The sequence below is a fragment of the Papio anubis genome, chromosome 13 (genome assembly GCF_008728515.1).
Source record: "Papio anubis isolate 15944 chromosome 13, Panubis1.0, whole genome shotgun sequence".
NCBI lineage: Eukaryota > Metazoa > Chordata > Mammalia > Primates > Cercopithecidae > Papio > Papio anubis.
Genome location: NC_044988.1, coordinates 5,913,654 through 5,931,906, shown reverse-complemented (window position 1 = coordinate 5,931,906; position 18,253 = coordinate 5,913,654). Strand labels below are relative to the sequence as shown.

General features: G+C 47.7%; 1 protein-coding gene across 3 annotated transcripts in view; it reads right to left on the bottom strand.

The window, feature by feature from the left end:
* ROR2 (receptor tyrosine kinase like orphan receptor 2) overlaps positions 1-9,336 on the bottom strand; it is a 219,391-nt gene extending 210,055 nt beyond the window's left edge. For all 3 annotated transcript variants that reach the window (XR_002517701.2, XM_021927681.2, XM_021927682.2), the window contains exon 1: positions 8,980-9,336. Coding sequence is in view for 2 of the 3 variants with exons in the window: in XM_021927681.2 (XP_021783373.1) it covers positions 8,980-9,076 (97 nt within the window). In the remaining variant the exon portion in view is untranslated. The remainder of the gene's footprint in view (positions 1-8,979) is intronic.
* Positions 9,337-18,253: the final 8,917 nt, after the last annotated feature.

Here is an 18,253-nt window from a genome sequence, read left to right as displayed (position 1 = left end):
CCCGGCTAATTTTTGTGTTTTTAGTAGAGACGGGGTTTCACCATGTTGGCCAGGCTGGTCTTGAACCCCTCACACCTCAGGTGATCCGCCCTCCTCGGCTTCCCAAAGTGCTGGGATCACAGGCATGAGCCACCGTGCTGGGCCTTGAGTCTTTCTTTTAACAGCATGTGCTAAACTCCATTGTTCATTGCACTGGCTTCAGCCACCCATTGTTAGAATTTAACATTTTAAATTCTTTACTTTGAAACCATTTCACCTTTACAGAGAAGTTGCAAGAATGGGGCATGAAACTCCCCTCTACTCTTTGCCCAGGTTCACTAATGTGTCACTCTTGCCCCACAGGCTTTATCATGGTCTGAGATGACAATAGTAGACTGCAGACATCAAGCCCCTTTATCCTTTAACATGGCAGCGTGTACATCCTATGAGCACGGACATCCTCTTACACCACCTCTGCACAATTAACAAACTCAGGAAACATAAGTCTGACAACATGTTTCAATAACTTATGCCCACCTTCCGATTTCCTCAGCGGTTCCACTAGTAACCACAACAGCACGTTTTTTCCTCCAGCACATGGTCAGGGCCAGCACATGCACTGGACTGCCTTGTCCCTGTGGTTTATTTTATTTTATTTTATTTTATTTTATTTTATTTTATTTTATTTTATTTTATTTTATTTTTGAGACAGGGTCTTGCTCTGTTGCCCAGGCTAGAGTGTAGTGCACCATCTCGGCTCACTGCAGCCTCAACCTCCCGGGTTCAAGTGATTCTCCTGCCTCAGCCTCCCTAGTAGCTGGGATTACAGGCACACGTCACCACACCCAGCTAACTTTTGTATTTTCAGTGAGGACGGGGTCTCACCATGTTGGCCAGGCTGGTCTTGAACTCCTGACCTTGAGATCCACTGGCCTCAGTCTCCCAAAGTGCTAGGATTACAGGCGTGAGCCACCACGCTCAGCCCCTGTGGTTTACTTCAAGCTGGAGCTGGCCTGCCCTGTTTTATCTCTCATGTCATCGACAATTTGTGCTACAGACCATTGTTCCATAGAATGTCCCTCCATTTGGTTTGCTGATTTTTGTTCATAATCAGACTCTCTTCCCCAGATGGAAAGCAACCTAAATGATCTATGCTCTTGGGAAGGACGGCATCCATCTGCCCGAACCTGTGGTGTTAACCTGGACCACCCAGGTATTGGGATGCAAATCTCGCCAGTCTATAGTTAGTAACTGTCCCCTTGCCAACAAGGAATCTGTGGGGAAATCCTTTGAGACCACGAAAATTTCCTGCTCCTCATCAAACATGTCTTCTTTAATGAGCTTAGCACTCATTCATGATGCCTGCCCAAATCAATCTATATGGTTATTGCTGTAAAATGTGATATTCCCAACTCACCTCCCATTTATCAGTTGGCATTTTGCTTTAGGAAGGGCCCTATCTTCCCCATCCCTCCCACTTAGGTTTTGTAGTAAATTAGTGTTTCCCCAACCACCCAGAAGCTCAGAATGTGACCTTATTTGGAAATAGTCTTTCCAGCAGTAATAAGGAACATGAGGTAAAATCATCCTGTATTTACAGTGGTCCCTAAATCCAATCATTGGTGTCCTTACAGGAAAAGGTCATGTGAAAATGGCGATGGAAGTCAAAGTGATACAGCCCCAAACCAAGAACACCATGAGCCACCAGGAACTAAAAGAGGCAAAAAAGTTTTCTCCCCTAGAGCCCTGGGAGGGATCGTGGCCCTGCCACCACCTTGATTTTGGACTTCCAGCCTCTAAAACTGTGAGAGAATACATTTCTGGTTTTTAGGTCACCCCGTTTATGGCATTTTGTTACAGCAGGCGTAGGAAACTCATACATATAGTTATGTACTTATTATGAATGGTGAGTCCTGGATGCCTATTTTGTTCCTTGTATAAGCCATGCTTGTCTTTATTTATTCTGACGCTTAAATGGTCCCAGACTTGGCTGGAACTCCTTCAAGTTGGCCCCTGAGTAGATCTGCCATGACCCCACCACTTTTTACCACTCATTTGCGTTCTAACACAAGAACACATTTCAGGCTTATTGCATATATTTCCCTGTCCCTGTCTCATAGTCATTCCTTCCAAGCCTCTCTAGCTCCTTTAAGATGAAATAGTATTGAGAAATCATTATCTGGGCACTAAGAAAGCTCACTGCTAATGAGATAGTAAGAAATAACTGTTAGATATAGAATAAAATATGTTTTACAAATTACAGTTCATAATTTAACATAATATAGGCCAAATATATATAAATGAAATCATGAGTTACACTGATATCGCCAATTCCAATTCAACCCCTCCAGATTCTTCCTTGCCTTCCTCTATTCCATCCTTATATCTCCCTCCTTCCTCAGTGAGCACCCTGGTGACAACACTATTAACACATTTCTCATTTGTCTAATCTCACAATTCACACAAAATCGTTTCAGAATGGATATACACAGACCACTATGAAAATCAAACCTACTAAGAAGGATGCGAGTTTTGCTTTCAGGTTGTTGTTTCTACTGTAGGCTAAGGATACACCGTCAAAGCACTAAGCCCAACATTACAGTTTCTTCCCCAACCCCCCCACCGCCCCATGTTACTCATTTGCAACACATTTGCATTTATGTGCTTGTTTGCATTCAATTCTAGTTTCCTGCTATTCTTAGTGATTTATTTTTTGAACTCGTAGAATGTTAACATGTCCTAAAAGTCAAAAATATGCCAAAAAATGAGAATAAACTAATAGAAAGGAAACTACCTCAACATAATAAAAGCCATATATGACAAGCCCCTAGCAAACATCACACTCAATGTTAAAAGATTGAAAGCTTTTCCTCCAAGATCAGGAACAAGACAAGAATGCCCACTTTTACGTCTTCTATTCAACACAGTACAGTCATGTGTTGCTCAACGATGATGATACATTCTGGGAAACGTGCCCCTGGGCAATTTCATCATCATAGGAACGTCATAGAGTGTTCCTCACACACACTGCACACCTAGGCTATGCGGTGTAGCCTACTTCTCCTAGGCTACAACAAACCTGTACAGCATGTGGCTGTACTAAATACTGTAGGCAACTGTAACAGGATGGGAAGCATTTGTGTATCTAACCATATAAAAGGCACAGTCATATACAGTAGTGTTATCTTATGGGACCACTGTAGGTGGTCATATAGGTGGTCCATCATCTGAAAACATCATTATTTGGCCCATGACTGTATTGGAAGTTCTAGGCTGAGCAATTAGGCAAGGCCAAAAATAATAAAAGGCATCCAAATTGTAAAGGAAGAAGTAAAATTATACCTATTTGTAGATGATATGACCTTACACATAGAATAAGAGCTACAAAAATGCTATTTGAGCTAATAAGCAAATTCCACAGGCTTGCAGGTTAGAAAATCAACACACAAAAATGTGACATTTCTGTGCACTAACAGTGGGCTGTGTGAAAAGGAATGTGAAAAGGAAATTTAAAGAACACAATTCCAATTACAACTGTTCAAAAATAATAAAATACTCAGGAATAGATTTAATTTAAGAGGCAAAAGACTCATACATTGAAAACTAAAAAACGTTGCTGAAAGAAATGAAACCTCTAAATAAACGGGAAGACATCCTGTGTTTATGAACAGGAAGACAATACTGTTAAGATGATGACCAGCCAGGTGGCTCATGCCTACAATCCCAGGGCTGGGGTGGGGGTGGGGAATCCCTTCAGCCCAGGAGTTCAAGACCAGCCTGGGCAACACAGCTGGACCTCCATCTCTACAAAAAAAAATCAAAGAATTAGCCAGGCACAGTAGTGCGTGCCTGTGGTTCCAGCTATTCGAGAGGCTAAGATGGGAGGATAACTTGAGCCCCGGAGGTGGAGGCTGAGCCCAGAAGGTTAAGGCCAGAGGTAGTGAGCCATGTTTGCACCACTACACTCCAGCCTGGGTGACAGAGCAAGACCTTAACTCAAAAAAAAAAAAAAAAAAAAAGTTAATACTACTCAAATCCATCTACCGATCAATGAACCTCTACTAAAATCCCAACGTTATTTTTGCATAGCAATTTGTGGCTACTGACACCTGAAATGAAGCCAGTGAAGGGGAGGAAGTGAATCTTTAATCTCTTTTGACTTTAATTAATTTTAACTTATATAGCTGTGTGTGTCTGGTGGCCACTATATTCCACAGCACAAGCCTACAATGAGGAGTTCAGGCCTAAACATTTCCTTAATTTAACTGCCCATTGTGTTAACTATCCCTCCAGGAGGGTGTGGAAACCATTAGGCTGGGAGCATTTGGGATTCAGGGGAACCCTCCCCCACTCAGGGAGGACTTGAAGCAGCAGCCACATTCTCCTCTGATAACATCTAGAAAGTGACAGAGTGCTTACTGAAGCTCATTCCAGCGACAATTAAAGACATACACACCACTTCCCACTAGAACTGAAGGATTTCTAGAGGACCAAGCTACTTAGTCGAATTAAGCTACATTTTTGTGTAATTATTTCCTTCCCTTTAGCTTTTGAGTTTTTTGCTTCTTTCAGAGATAGGACTTAAAAGAAAACACCCACAGAAATCCCAAAAACAGTGCAAACCACACCAATAAAATTCCCTATTTTGTAAAAGCTTTGTGAAAACTCCCAACACTGTTTGTTCAACAATTCTTTGGCCACTCTACGAATATGATTTTAAACAGATTACACCCCAGACATATTTTATGACAACTGCACACGCAAGCAAAGCTGTCCCGCCCTCGTTTCCAACTTGGCAAGCTCCTCAACAAAGCCAAATAAATACATGCTAGAAAAAGGCGGCTGCTACAAAACCCCGGCCAGTTGCAGCTATAATTAATGGGCCAGAGCGCCTCTTGTTGCTTGGATTTCTACTTTCAAAACTCAAGATGCCCACACTACCCACTGAAATCCTTAACAGTGTTATGGTGGTGTCGTGGGACAATGCAGACCCCGAGAGCCCAAAGGGTCACTAAGAAGCAATGTTTTCAAAGCCAGTCCTTTCAGCCCAACAGTCCCTCCATGAAATTGCTAGTGGCCATGCAGCTGGGGTGCAACCAATAAAAATCCAGACCTAACTAGCAATGCTTCCTCTGCAAAGCAAAACTCCCTGGTTTCTTTATTTTGAAACCTTCCATGCTTGGTATTCACAGGGTCCACTTGGTGGTCACCATGGGGCTCCCAAAAAGGAAACATCCTAATGACAATGTAAGAAGTCACAATCGATGGGCAGGTGCAAGGAAGACCCTTCACCATGTGGAAACCACAAGATGCTGATGGGGGCGGAGGAGGAGGAGGGAGTCCTTCACAGTGTCCCCTCCAGGTTCCGAGGGAATGGACCAGATAAACACCAAAAGAAAAGGCCTGTCATTAAGGAACTGTTTCAGAAGATGGTTATAAATCCTGGGTAGGAGTCACACTTTGTAGCATACTTTCTTTCCCTGACTACAATGTGGAATTAGATAATTAGAACTCTCCACGGGAAAGGATTACAAGGAGTACACAAATTTCCAGCACTACAACAGACCAGCCAGGTCCTGCAGATTAAGGAGCTCAAGTCCTTCACATCCAGTTCCCATTTCAATAATGATAACTTTTCCCATCCTGGCCTCCCAGGGAATGCATTTTAAAGGAGTGTCAGTGCTCCAGCTGAAACCTTTCTAAAGGGGATTAATCTTCCCTACCTGTCAGATGAGCTGTTCCTACCCCTGCATTTCTATTCCACTGATTTCAGAAGAGCTTCCAAAGAAAAGAGCAGTGTAAAATTCAGACTCTGCCAGACTTAATCTCTTGGAGGTTAAATCCAGGCTAACCGTTTGAGGGGCAAGAAGTGATTCACTGCAAACCACAGCATAACAGACAGACATACAAACACCAATTACAGCAGCACTTTGAATAAACAATTTTTAAAAGTTTCACAATAAAAATAAAAATGTTTAACATTGCCTTAAAAATCTGCAGAGCACTGTCACCAAAAACTACCCCTAGAAAAAGGACATTTTTAAACCCATGTTGCTTTTTTACATATAAAATATAAAGCAGACTTGTCAGTTTTCCATGATTTGCTTTACTAATTAAAAGTTCAGCTTCACTTTCCAGAGCCCTCTCAGTTACACTGAGTGTCACATAGGGTCCATGGTGTTCAGATTTTCAGGGTGACACGGTTTATGAAGAGGACATGAGAGTTAAGCTGGATCTCACAATTACACTGAAAAATTTCAAATGTGTAGCTCTTTGCTTGGTACACAGCCATAATAAGAAAAATATGTTGCCTTACTATATACATAAAAACTTTTCTTTTTCCACAAAGTCGTCTTATTCAAGATGTTTCCATTTATTTTCTTCTAGATGGATTTCTTCTAGAGGGATCACTATCATTATTTATTACCACCGTCACTCCAGGGATCTGGGCCAAAAGTAAACACTACGCTGCCAAAAATGGGGGCTGGGGGGACCCTAATGCTCCATCGTTCTCACCTACCCTACCTAGGATTGGTACATAGTCCCAATCAGTATTTGTCATTAGAGGAAACAGAGTCTTGCTATTAAAATGTGGAATAAGAACTTATAAATTCTTTTAGAAAAACCCTTAAATAGCTTTACAAAATAAATTATTTCGTGGATAAAACACACTCAAATAACAAGGACTCTTCTTTTCACAGCAGAAAAGATCTCAAACACTCAAATCTCCTGTAATCATTTATTCATATTTAAATAAAGATTATCATACTCTTTGGATTTTGTTAACCTAGCCGTCCAGAACGAAGAGAATTATATCCTATGCCCTCTCCTATAAAGGTTATGAGTATTTCACTAGAAAAAGAAAATCACCTCCACACAGGGTTCAAAAATTAAAGACAACGACCCCGATTGCTTTGTTCATATAAGATACTTGTACATTGGGCCGGGCGCGGTGGCTCACGCCTGTAATCCCAGCACTTTGGGAGGCCGAGGCGGGCGGATCACAAGGTCAGGAGATCGAGACCATGGTGAAACCCCGTCTCTACTAAAAATACAAAAAATGAGCCGGGCGCAGTGGCGGGCGCCTGTAGTTCCAGCTACTCGGGAGGCTGAGGCAGGAGAATGGCGTGAACCCAGGAGGCGGAGCTTGCAGTGAGCCAGGATCGCGCCACTGCACTCCAGCTTGGGCGACAGAGCGAGACTCCGTCTCAAAAAAAAAAAAAAAGATACTTGTACATTCACTGGAAACTACGACAGTGTTTAAATTCCTCCACCCAAAACTCAAGGAACTTTCCTGTTAACAATCACCTTGGTTTAAGCAATGGACCCACTGTGCTTTACTCATCGCCCATCTCAAAACCCCCACCACAGCACCGCCCCTCAAAGGCTGCGCTCAACCCTCACGGTCTGCAAGGCGGAGTTTTTGCAGGACAATTAACCGCAGGGTGACCAGCAAAGGCCGCCCAACAGCACGTCGAGCAACGTGATTAAGCCGCCTCCCTGCTACCCTTCTCCCCCAGCAAAGGGATCTCCTGGGAGATTCTCGGGGAGGGGTTGCAGAAATCGACAGAGGTCTTGAGTGATGGATACCAACTTAGAATGTGGCTTACTTATTTTATATATAATGCACTCTGAGCGATTTAGGCTTTAATGGACAGTGAGATAAAGGCAAGCTCCCTTCCCAAATCAAGTAACTAGGAATATCTGACGTAACTAACATCTGCTGAAACCAAAACACCCCCCAGGAAAGCCTGCGCAGTCTTCCTGACTCGCGTACCTTGGGCCGGCTAGGGCGGCAGGCCAGGATACCTGGAGTGCGCAGCTCCCAGCAGGGCGCAGGAAAAGCAGATCGTCTCCCAGCCTGCGACTGTCCCCAGATTCCCACCTGCCTGCAGGAATGCAGGGGAGGGAAGCTACTGAAGCCCATTTACTAGTAAGGAGCGTCTCACACATTTCGGGGGCTTAAGGCGAACCCCATCGGTCTCTGGCGCTCCTGGACCTGAAGGCCCCACCCGCCCTCCTCCACCCCCGCAGGGTGCCCGGAATCCGGTCGGAGGCGCGCGGGCCGGAGGTGCTCCCGGGGTCTGCACAGCGAGGGCGAACTGCCTCCTCCAGGCAACCTAGGCAGGTCCCCAGCTGCTCTTCCGAACCTCCCGGCCGTTCCTCTGCGCCCCGGGTCCAAGCAGCCGAGGCCGCGCAGGGAGGAAACCCACCTAGGAGCCGGGCCCCGCCCCTCCCGCCGCGTGCCTCCTACAGGTCCCGGGGTCCCCGGGCGCGGCCAGAAGGCGGCCGGGCCCCCGCCGCTCAGGGACCGCGATCCCGGTCGCAAACCATTTCAATCCAGATCACACGCCACTTCGGCCACCTTCGACCCCAGAGCGGTGGGGGAGAGGAGGTTTCAGAGACCAACAAAAGGGAAGCCAAAGAGCCCGTTTCCATCAAGCGGCCCGCGGGCTGGGAGAGTCAGAACCCAGAGCTGCCGGCGCCCCCACCCCCGCCGCAAGAGCCGCTTCTCCGGGGCCACGTCCAACCCAGGATTCCGCCCGGCATCAGGCCGCCCTGGGGGTGGGGGGACGCTCCGGGACAGACTGGGGACGCTCGGGACCCTGTGCCCTTGAAGGAGGAAGACCTCGGGGAGGAAGACCGGGTCCTGGGACCTTCGGGGCACATCTGCGGACTCGGGTCCCGGGCCCAGGGCTCGCACTCCCACTCCCACTCGCGACCCTCGGGAAGCGCCAGCGAGAGGCTCCCCGCCGCCCCCGCCCACCCGCAGCCTCTAGAAACAGGCGTCCCCAGAGCGCGGCTTATTGTAACCAGCTGAGGGGGTCCGGGGTGCGGGCGGGGAGCGGCGCTGGGCGCGGTGCGAATGGCCCTCCCTGGCGCCCCTCGTTCGGGAGCACGGGCGCCGGCGCGGCGGCCGGGAGCAGAGCGGCGGAGGAAGGGCTGGCCCAGCAAGCCGCGAGCCACCGCCTGCGCACGAGGGGGTGCGCCGGATCCTACCTGAAGTGCGGGACACCGAGAGCAGAAGCGCGGCGGCCGCCCAGACGGCCGGGATGCACAGCAGCGGCAGCCGCGAGAGCGCCGAGCCCCCGGCCATGCCGCGGGCAGTGGGGGCCGGGCCGCCCTCCGAACTTCGGGCCGGGGCGCAGGGTCGGGCGCCACCACCCCTTTCTGCCGCGCGTCCTCCCCTCCTTCTCCCCGGCGCTTCGCAAATGGGTCCACTTCGAGGACCTCGTCGTCGTCGTCTTCTTCGGGCCCGGATGCGCCGCTCTGCTCCAGTCGCGGCGCGGGCTGGCTGGGGAGGTTCCTGGGCGCGGGCTGGGGCGTCCCGCCGGCCGCCAGGACGAGCGCGGGGGGCGGACCGCGGGCGGGCGCGCAGGAGGCAGGGTCCCAGCTCGCCCGCCCCGATGGGCAGAGCGAGGCTTGCGCCAGCGCCCCCTGCCGGGGAAACGCGCGGGCGGCGGGCGGGACCCAGGGAGTGGGGGCCGCAGCTGGGGCCCCGACCTGCCTCCCGCGCCCGCCCTCGGGCCTGCGCCTCGGAACGCTTGAACACAAAGGTGGCTCCTTGGGGGCGTCAGCCGGAGTTAGGCGGGTCTGCCCACGCAGGAGAGGTGCCCAGAGCGGTTGCCCCCGACTTTCGGGGCGAGACACACGGGGATCTAAGTCACAAATCAGTGACTCCGGGCTGCACTACGCACCGGGACAAATCTGAGAGCCACCCAGTCCCAGACACCAGCGGTGAGGCAGAAAGAGGAGAAGCGAAAGCTGGAAAAGGAAACGTTCAGGAAAACAAACAGGCCGCGTTGGCACCGGCGCCCTCCCAGGTCGGTGGGGACAAGCGCGTCCCCCAAAATGCTCAAAACTGCCAGGGGTGGAGCTGCGTGGAGGGAGCCCTCGGGAGCGCGGTGCTATCTGAAGCCACCGCGGCTTTTGGTTTACTATTAAAAGCAAATTGTATAATTTTACCCATTAAAGGCAGAACATTATTTGTTCTCTGCAGAGCCCCAGAGCATGCAAAGTAATTTGCTTCACTTGTAAGAGACATTTTGAACGCAATTCAAATAGCATATTTTCTTGCTTATTCTTGGTTTTGCTCAGCACATGCAAATGTCTTTGTTTTTCCTCTCTTAGAGGAAGGAATTGGATTCTCCAGCATGTCAGTTGCTTGTTCCATGAGATTGATCTTTCAACTGATTATCCAGCAGTTTGTTTGGTGTTTTTGCTGGAGTACGAAGCCCTGTTCATTGGAGTGCATTAGGCAGAGCCCTGGCCTTGGGTGCCAGACCTGAGACCTCAGACAACTGGCCAGAAATAAAAACTCTCTTGCTATGGTCTGCGGACGAAATGACTCAGCCAGCTCTAGCCCGTTACCTCTATTAAAAGTATTTAGGTGCCCGGCCATCTCTACCCGATTTGTGTGGGGAAATAATCTCACGCAGTTCTTATTCCTAGGAGCTGCTGTAAATCCAGTAGGAGAATGGGAGAGGCTCCCAACCTCTCCTCAACTGGGTGGCAAAATTATTGCCAAACTTCTTAGACAGGCTTAGGCTATTCCTCTGCCCAGGCTGCTGCGGGTCTGAACGAGGGGATGCTCTCCCCAGTGTGGGGGGAAAACCCGGCAGGGGCTGCAGAGAAGGGTCCTGAACCTGCCCTGGAAAACCCCTCCCTCAGCAATGCTGTGTCCTTTCCGCGGTGCTGTGCAGCTCGGAGAAGGTGGTCCCAGCACCTTCGCTTTCCACTTCACACAGCTTGGGCATGTGGCTCCAGAACCATTTCATCAGCAGCCCTGCCATTTATTTTTGTGTGACCTTCCGGAAAATGACCTCATCATGCCTCAGCCCCCCATCTGTGTGTTATTTTCACATGACTGAGGCCTCACAAACCCAACTCAAAGGTTTAAACAGCAACATCTATTTTGCTGACAGTTTCTTGGGTGGGGTCAGAAATATGGGTTATATTGCATATGATTTCTTAAAGCTTTTTAAAGCTTTCTTTTTTGGCATGTCTCTCTCACTTTCTCCTTCCTCCCCTTTCTGTAGGTTCAGAACTGAAGGATAAACATGAAAAGCAAAGTTGGAAGGATGAAAATACAAGCTTTCTCAGTGGTTAAGAGAATGTGGCTTACGTCCAAGGCCACATTGGAGCAACATATTCCTTTCCATCTGTATTCGTCATCAATTGCCACATAACAAATTGCCCCAGGATTTAACAGCTAAAAACAGTAAACATTCGTTATTTCGCACCATTTCTCTGGGTGGAGAAGGCAGGAGAGGCTTAGCTAGGTGGTGCTGGCTCAGGGTCTCTCTCAGGAGGTTGCAGTCGGATGTCAGCCAGGGCTGCCATTATCTGAAGGTTCGCTGGGGCTAGCGGAGTCTCACAAGGTGGATTACTCACATGCTCAGCAAGTTAGTGCTGGGTGTGGATGGGAAGCCTCGGTTTCTAGCATCCTTCTTGGGCATCCTCACAAAATGGCTTCTAGCTTCTTCCAAAGTGAGCAATCCAAAAAAGAACCAGATAGTAGCCACAGTGTCTTTTATAACCTGGCCTTGGAAGTCACATGCCATAATTTCTGCAACATCTTATTGGCTGCATGGGTGGGCCCTTTGTCACAGAAAGAAAGTAAACAGGGTTATATATACCAAGAGATGGGAATCACTGGAGGCTGACACCACACCAGCTATATGGGGACAGCCATGCTGATCCTTGTGATGGACGGCAAGCAAGAGGGAAAGAAAACGAGCAGGGTCTATACTGGCAAGAGCGGCAGGAACGAGCCCTTGCAGGCCTTAAGGGAGCTATGCAGATATCTGGGAAGAGTATTTCAGCTGGAGTGAAGAGCCAGTGTGAAGGTTTCAAGGCCAGGGGTATCCTGGGATATCTGATGCCTGGGTGGTTAAATTATGTGGTCTAATTCACATTTTCCTGATGAAGAGTCATGTTCTATATCTTTTCTTACGCTTATTGGCCATTAGCCTACCTTCTTTTGTCAGATGTCTATTCAAATTTTTGCTGATTTAATTTTTATTCTTTGTCTCCCTCAAATCATGGGATTTCTTTTTTTCTCTAAATTTTTAATAAGGTCAGATGTCTTATTCTTTTTAAGTGTTGCCCAGGCATGGTGACTCTTGCCTCTAATCCCTACACTTTGGTAGGCCGAGGTGGGAGGATCACTTGAGCCTAAGGTTTGAAGACCAGCCTGGACAACATAGTGAGATCTTGTCTCTACAAATAATAATTTAAAAATTAGCCAGGAATGGTGGTGAGCGTCTATAGTCCCAGCTACTCAGGAAGCTGAGATGGGAGGATCACTTGGACCCAAGGAGTATGAGGCTGCAGTGAGCTATGATTGCACAACTGCACTCCAGCCTGGGCTGCAGAGTGAGATCCTGTCTCTAAAACAAACAAATAAAAAGTTTTTAGAGTTCTTTTTTGTATGTTCTGGGTGAAAACTCAAAGGGATAGATATATTTTCTTCTAGTTTCTGGCTAGTCTTCATTTTTTTAATGATGTCTTTTCGTAAGTTGCAGTTTTCATTCTGCTGAAGTCCAGTTTATCCATTCTTTAATTTGTGGGTAGTGCTTTTTGAGTTTCAATAAATACCAAATCAGACCCCTCCCCACCAAAAAAAAACAGAATATGGAGTTTCTGGGCATACCAAACTTCACTGCGTGGACATGGAAAGTAGGTGACTGCAGTCCCAGGCTTTGGGCCCACCGCGCTTTGGTGAGGAATACCTGCAGGCCAGTGTGGTGGAGTTTCTCACTTGCTCATTACTTTTTCAGTTAGGAAAATCCTCAGCTGAATTGTACCCTTCTGCTCCACTAGCAGGGAGCTCTACAAATATCCCACTGCAAACAAGATAAATTGCCAGACTTGTCAAACACAATGGCTTCATTTCCTCACTCCACACTCCTTGCCAGTCTGCCACCCTGAATCCACACAAGCAGCTGGGTGGGGTCATCCACGTACTGAACCAACAGACATTTTTGTTCTTCTCTCATGCAGTCACTCTGCAGCATTTTACCCTAGACCATTCCCTCTTCAAAACATGTTTTCCCTCGGCTTGTATGACATCAAGCGCTCCTGGTTTTACTTCTGCTTCTTTAGACATTTCTCCTTGTTTTTCTTTGCACCTTAACCTCTTCCACTTGGCATATGCTGGTCTTGGTCCTCTGCCATCCTTTTGTCTTGCTCCACACTCTCCCAGTGAGAAATCTCTTCCAAGCTCATGGCTTCCACTGCCACCTATGTGCCTGGCACATGGCTTCCACTGCCACCTATGTGCCTGGCACATGGCTTCCACTGCCACCTATGTGCCTGGCACCTCCTAAATCTGTAACTCCAGCCTGGTGTGTTCCTCTGACCTCCAAACTTGATTTGCAGCTGTCTCTCTGGCATTTCCACATGACTCTCCCAATGGCACCTCAAACTCAAGTTATTTAAATCATGGACTCAAGATGTACATCGCCCTACCCCAAACCCTGCCTCAAACCTCATCTTTTTCCTATGTTCCCTCCTACACCTGATGGCACCATCATCCGTGTAGTTCTACAAGACAGAAACCCAGCCCCTCCTTGCCACCTCCCTCTCTCCTGTGTCCACCTAGCACCACGGCCTTTAGTCTCCACCCGATGCCCTCTGCCTCCCGTCCTCTCTCTCCATCCCCATCACCCTCGCCCAAGATGCTTGTCTCGTTTGCCTGGAGAAGAGCCTCCTAACTAGTCTTTCCATCTCTAGCTTCCACCCGCTCCAGTCTCCTCTCCACCCATATATGGGAAGCAACTAAAGCTAACGATGCTTCTGCCAACTGCCCTGCTCCTGTTCCTAAGCGAAAGCCTGAAATCTTTCACAGCCCTGGGAATCTGACACCTCCTTACCTGTCCAGGCCCATTCTGTGCTATGTTCTTCTTGCTCCCTACTTTCCGGCTATTCCAATCTTTCATTTTCTAAAAACATAGAAAGCACTGAGCTCCTTTTCACCAGGGGGCCCCTTTAGCAAGCAGTTCCTTCTGCCTGCAGCATGCTCTCCCTCACTGCCTTCACTCAAATGGCTCTGTCTCATCCCTGTGGATGCCGCTTACTTGGAAATACCTTCTCTGTTGTCCCCACCCCACAGTGGGCTCCACGGAAACCCACCTGAGCACAGACCACTGTGCTCTGCATGCTCACTGGACTGAAGACTGTGTTCTCTGCCGACCTGAAGCTCCACCAGGAAGAGACTGGTGTGTCCCCAGCAATGCCTGAGATGTGCCAGCAGTGAATCTGTGGATAAAAGGAAGAGAGGAAGGCAGAAAAAATGCCGACATGTTGAGCTCTGATCTAGGGCAAATAGAATAATTCTTTTTATTTCCCAGTCTGCTGCCTTTCCCTCTAATGTACAGCAGATTCTTTCTTAATGATGCTGGCGGTCTCTCCATTTCCCACTTACATGACTGAAGTGTAGACTCATCCTGAAATTACTGATCATCCAGAAGCACGGGGCTTTTATAAAGTAAATTTTACCTCAAACCATGTATTTCTGTGTACAGCTGTTTAAGCTATTCAGACTTTCTTGTTTCCAAAAATTCAGATTCAGGAATAATAAAATAAGGATTCTTGTTTTCACCAATAGCTACAAAGTTTGGAAGTTCACAGGGCTTGAGTACAGTAGTCATTATAATAAAGAAATTTTGGCCAGGCGCGGTGGCTCACGCCTGTGATCCCCGCACTTTGGGAGGCCAAGGCGGGCAGATCACCTGAGGTCAGGGGTTCAAAACCAGCTTGCCCAACATGGCGAAACCCTGCCTCTACTAAAAATACAAAAATCAGCTGGACATGCTGGTGCACACCTATAATCCCAACTACTTGGGAGACTGAGGCAGAAGAATTGCTTGAACCCAGGAGGCAGAGGTTGCAGTGAGCTGAGATCGCACCATTGGAGTCCAGCCTGGGTGACAGAGCAAGACTCCGTCTCGGAAAAAAAAAAAAGAAACTTTATCTTAAATTTCCAATCTTTTTTTTTTTAGACGGAGTTTTGCTCTTTGTTGCCCAGGTTAGAGTACAGTGGCACCATCTCAGCTCACTGCAACTTCTGCCTCCCAGGTTCAAGCTGTTTTCCTGCCTCAGCCTCCTAAGTAGCTGGGATTACAGGCACCTGCCACCACACCTGGCTAGTTTTTATATTTTTAGTAGAGACAGGGTTTCGCCATGTTGGCCAGGATGGTCTTGAATTCCTGACCTCAGGAGATTCACCTGCCTCGGCCTCCCAAAGTGCTGGGATTACAGGTGTGAGCCACTATGCCTGGCTGACTTAATCTCCTTAATCGTGTTGAGAATTCTCCTGAAACCAAGTATGTGGTGTCTTTGCCAACACCAATTCTCTGATTCTCCCAAAATCAGCTGGGTGCCCAGCAATTTCATTTTATTATGACACTAGCTATCCAGATTTAGGAGCAGACTCGACAGGTTTAAAGGCTCAGTCCCACAAGACTGACCCCACTTCAGATGCCAACCCCAAGTACTGAGTTCCCAGGTTACCTACACTTCTGTCTGACTTACTACAAATTTGTGGCTTCCCACAACCACCTCCTCAGTGGGATAATTTGCTAGAACAGCTCACAGAACTCAGGAGCACACCTTACTTACTATTGCCTGTGTATTATAGGGACATTGTCAGGAAGAGTCACATGGGAGAGGTGCACAGGCTGAGGTCTGGGGTTAGGAGGCACGGAGCTGCTGTGTATATCCAGGCACACCACCCTCCCTGTATCCCAGTGCACTCACCAATCCGGAGCTCCCCAAACCGCATAGGTGAGGGGTGGTTATGAAGGTTCCATTACGTAGGCACGATTGATTTTATCATTGGCCATTGGTGATTGACTCAGTCTGCAGCTTCTCTCCCTTCCCCAGATGTTGGGGAGGGGTGCTGAAAGTTCCAATCCTCTAATTAAGGTTTGCTGTTTCTGGTGACCAGCCCCTAACCCGAAGTTATTTAAGGCCCGGAGCCCAAAACCACCTTATTAAGATAAACCCAGGTATGGTCTAAATGGGTTCTTATCAACGACAAAAAGCATGATCATTCAGGAAACTCCAAGGGTTTTGGGGCTATGTGCTATGAACTGGGGACCAAGACCACATATATACTTCCCATATACCACAGATGTGGTCAGGATTTTCCTGATGGGACAGCTAGAAATAATAGATGTGTTTGTATCATCATGGTTACTACCATAGGATTATTAGATTAAAATACTAATGCTGCTAAGAGTTTTGTTCAGCCAGGTTTCATGCCAATAATATCTTCCAAAATCCCCTTTAAAAATAATGTGTAGGCCGGGCATGGTGGCTCATGCCTGTAATCCCAGCACTTTGGGAGCCTGAGGCAGATGGATCACCTGAGGTCAGGAGTTCGAGACCAGGCTGGCCAACATGGCAAAACCCCATCTCTACTAAAAATACAAGAATTAGCCGGGCATGGTGGCACGTGCCTATAATCCCAGCTACTAAGGGGACTCAGGCAGGAGGATCGCTTGAACCTGGGAGGTGGAGGTTGCAGTAAGCTGAGATCGTGCCACTGCACTCCAGCCTGGGCAACAAAGCGAGACTCTGTCTCAAATTATAATAATGTGTAGGCCAGGTGTGGCCACCTGTAATCCCAGTGCTTTGGCAAGCAAGGCATGAGGATCATTTGAGCCCAACAGTTTGAGACCAGCCTGGGCAACATAGCAGAACCCTGTCTCTACTAAAATTAAAAACTATTAGCCAGGTGTGGTAGCACACACTTGTGGTCCCAGCTATTTGGGATGCTGAGGCAGGAGGATCACTTGAGCCCAAGAGTTTAAGGTTGTAGTGAGTCAGGATCACACCACTGCATTCCAGTCTGGGTGACAGAGTGAGACTCTGTCTCAAAAATACAATAATAATAATAACAACAATAATAATTGACTTCTAGTCTCAAAAGCACAGTTAGAATCTCTATTTCCTATGAACTGGCAATCACCAGTTTTGTTGGGCAATGCTTAGACAGCTACTCTCTTGAATAACACAATCTCTAAAATATATAGAAAATGATGGCTCCATCTGCTACTGGAACGTGCAGTGAGCTGCCAAAGTGCTGGGATTACAGGCGTGAGCCACTGCACCTGGCCATACTTTATTTCTTTAGACATGGTTTCCTATAGTTCTTTGGACATACCTAAAGCAACCGATTGCAAGTCTTTGGTCTAGTAGGTCTCATGTCTGGGCTTCCTCAGGGGCATTTTCTACTGACTGCTTTTTTCCTACATGTATGGGCCATACTTTCTTGTTTCTTTACATGCTTCATAATTTTTTGTTAAAAATTATACATTTGGCTGGGTGCAGTAGCTCATGCCTATAATCCTAGCACTTTGGGAGGCCAAGGTGGGCAGATTGCTTAAGCCCAGGAGTTTGAGACCAGCCTGGGCAACATGGCAAAACTCCTTTTCTATGAAAAGTACAAAAGTTATCTGTATGTGGTGACACATGCCTATAGTCCCAGCTACTCAGGAGGCTGAGGTGAGAGGATCAGCTGAGCCCAGGAGGTTGAGGCTGCAGTGAGCTGTGATCGTACCACTGCACTCCAGCCTGGACAACAGAGTGAGACCTCATCTTAAAAAACAAAACAAAAAACATGGACATTTAAATAACATAATGTGACAGTTCTGGAAATCAGAATCTCCTTCCCTTTCCAGAACTTCTTGTTGCTTGTTGTTTTAGCTGTTGTTTGTGTGTTTAAAAACTCTTCTGAATTAATTCTGTCTATAATTGCTTTAGACTGAAGGTTTATGTCCTCCCAAAATTCATGGGTTGAAACCTAATGTGATGGTGTTAGGAAGTGGGGCCTTTGGAAGGTGATTAGGTCATGAGGGTGGAGCCCTCATGAATAGGATTAGTGCCCTTATAAAAAGAGGCCCCAGAGAGCTGCCTTGCCCCCCTCCACCACGTGAGGATACAGCAGGAAGGTGCCAACTATGAACCAGGAAGAGACCCTCACCAGATACTGAATCTGCTCGTGCCTTGATCTTGGACTTCCCAGCCTCCAGAACTGTATGCAATAAATTTCTGTTGTTTATAAGCCACTCAGGATATAGAATTCTGTTACAGCAGCCCAAGTGGACTAAGACAGTACTCTTTGTCATGTGCGGTCACTGCAGTCTCTGCTTGATTAGCTTATTGGCCAGCTATTGATCGAGCAGATTTCCTTAAACACCTGGAATTAGTCAGTCTCCCAGTCTTTGCCAAGGGCCCGTGTGTATGTGTTGGGACATGCCTTCCA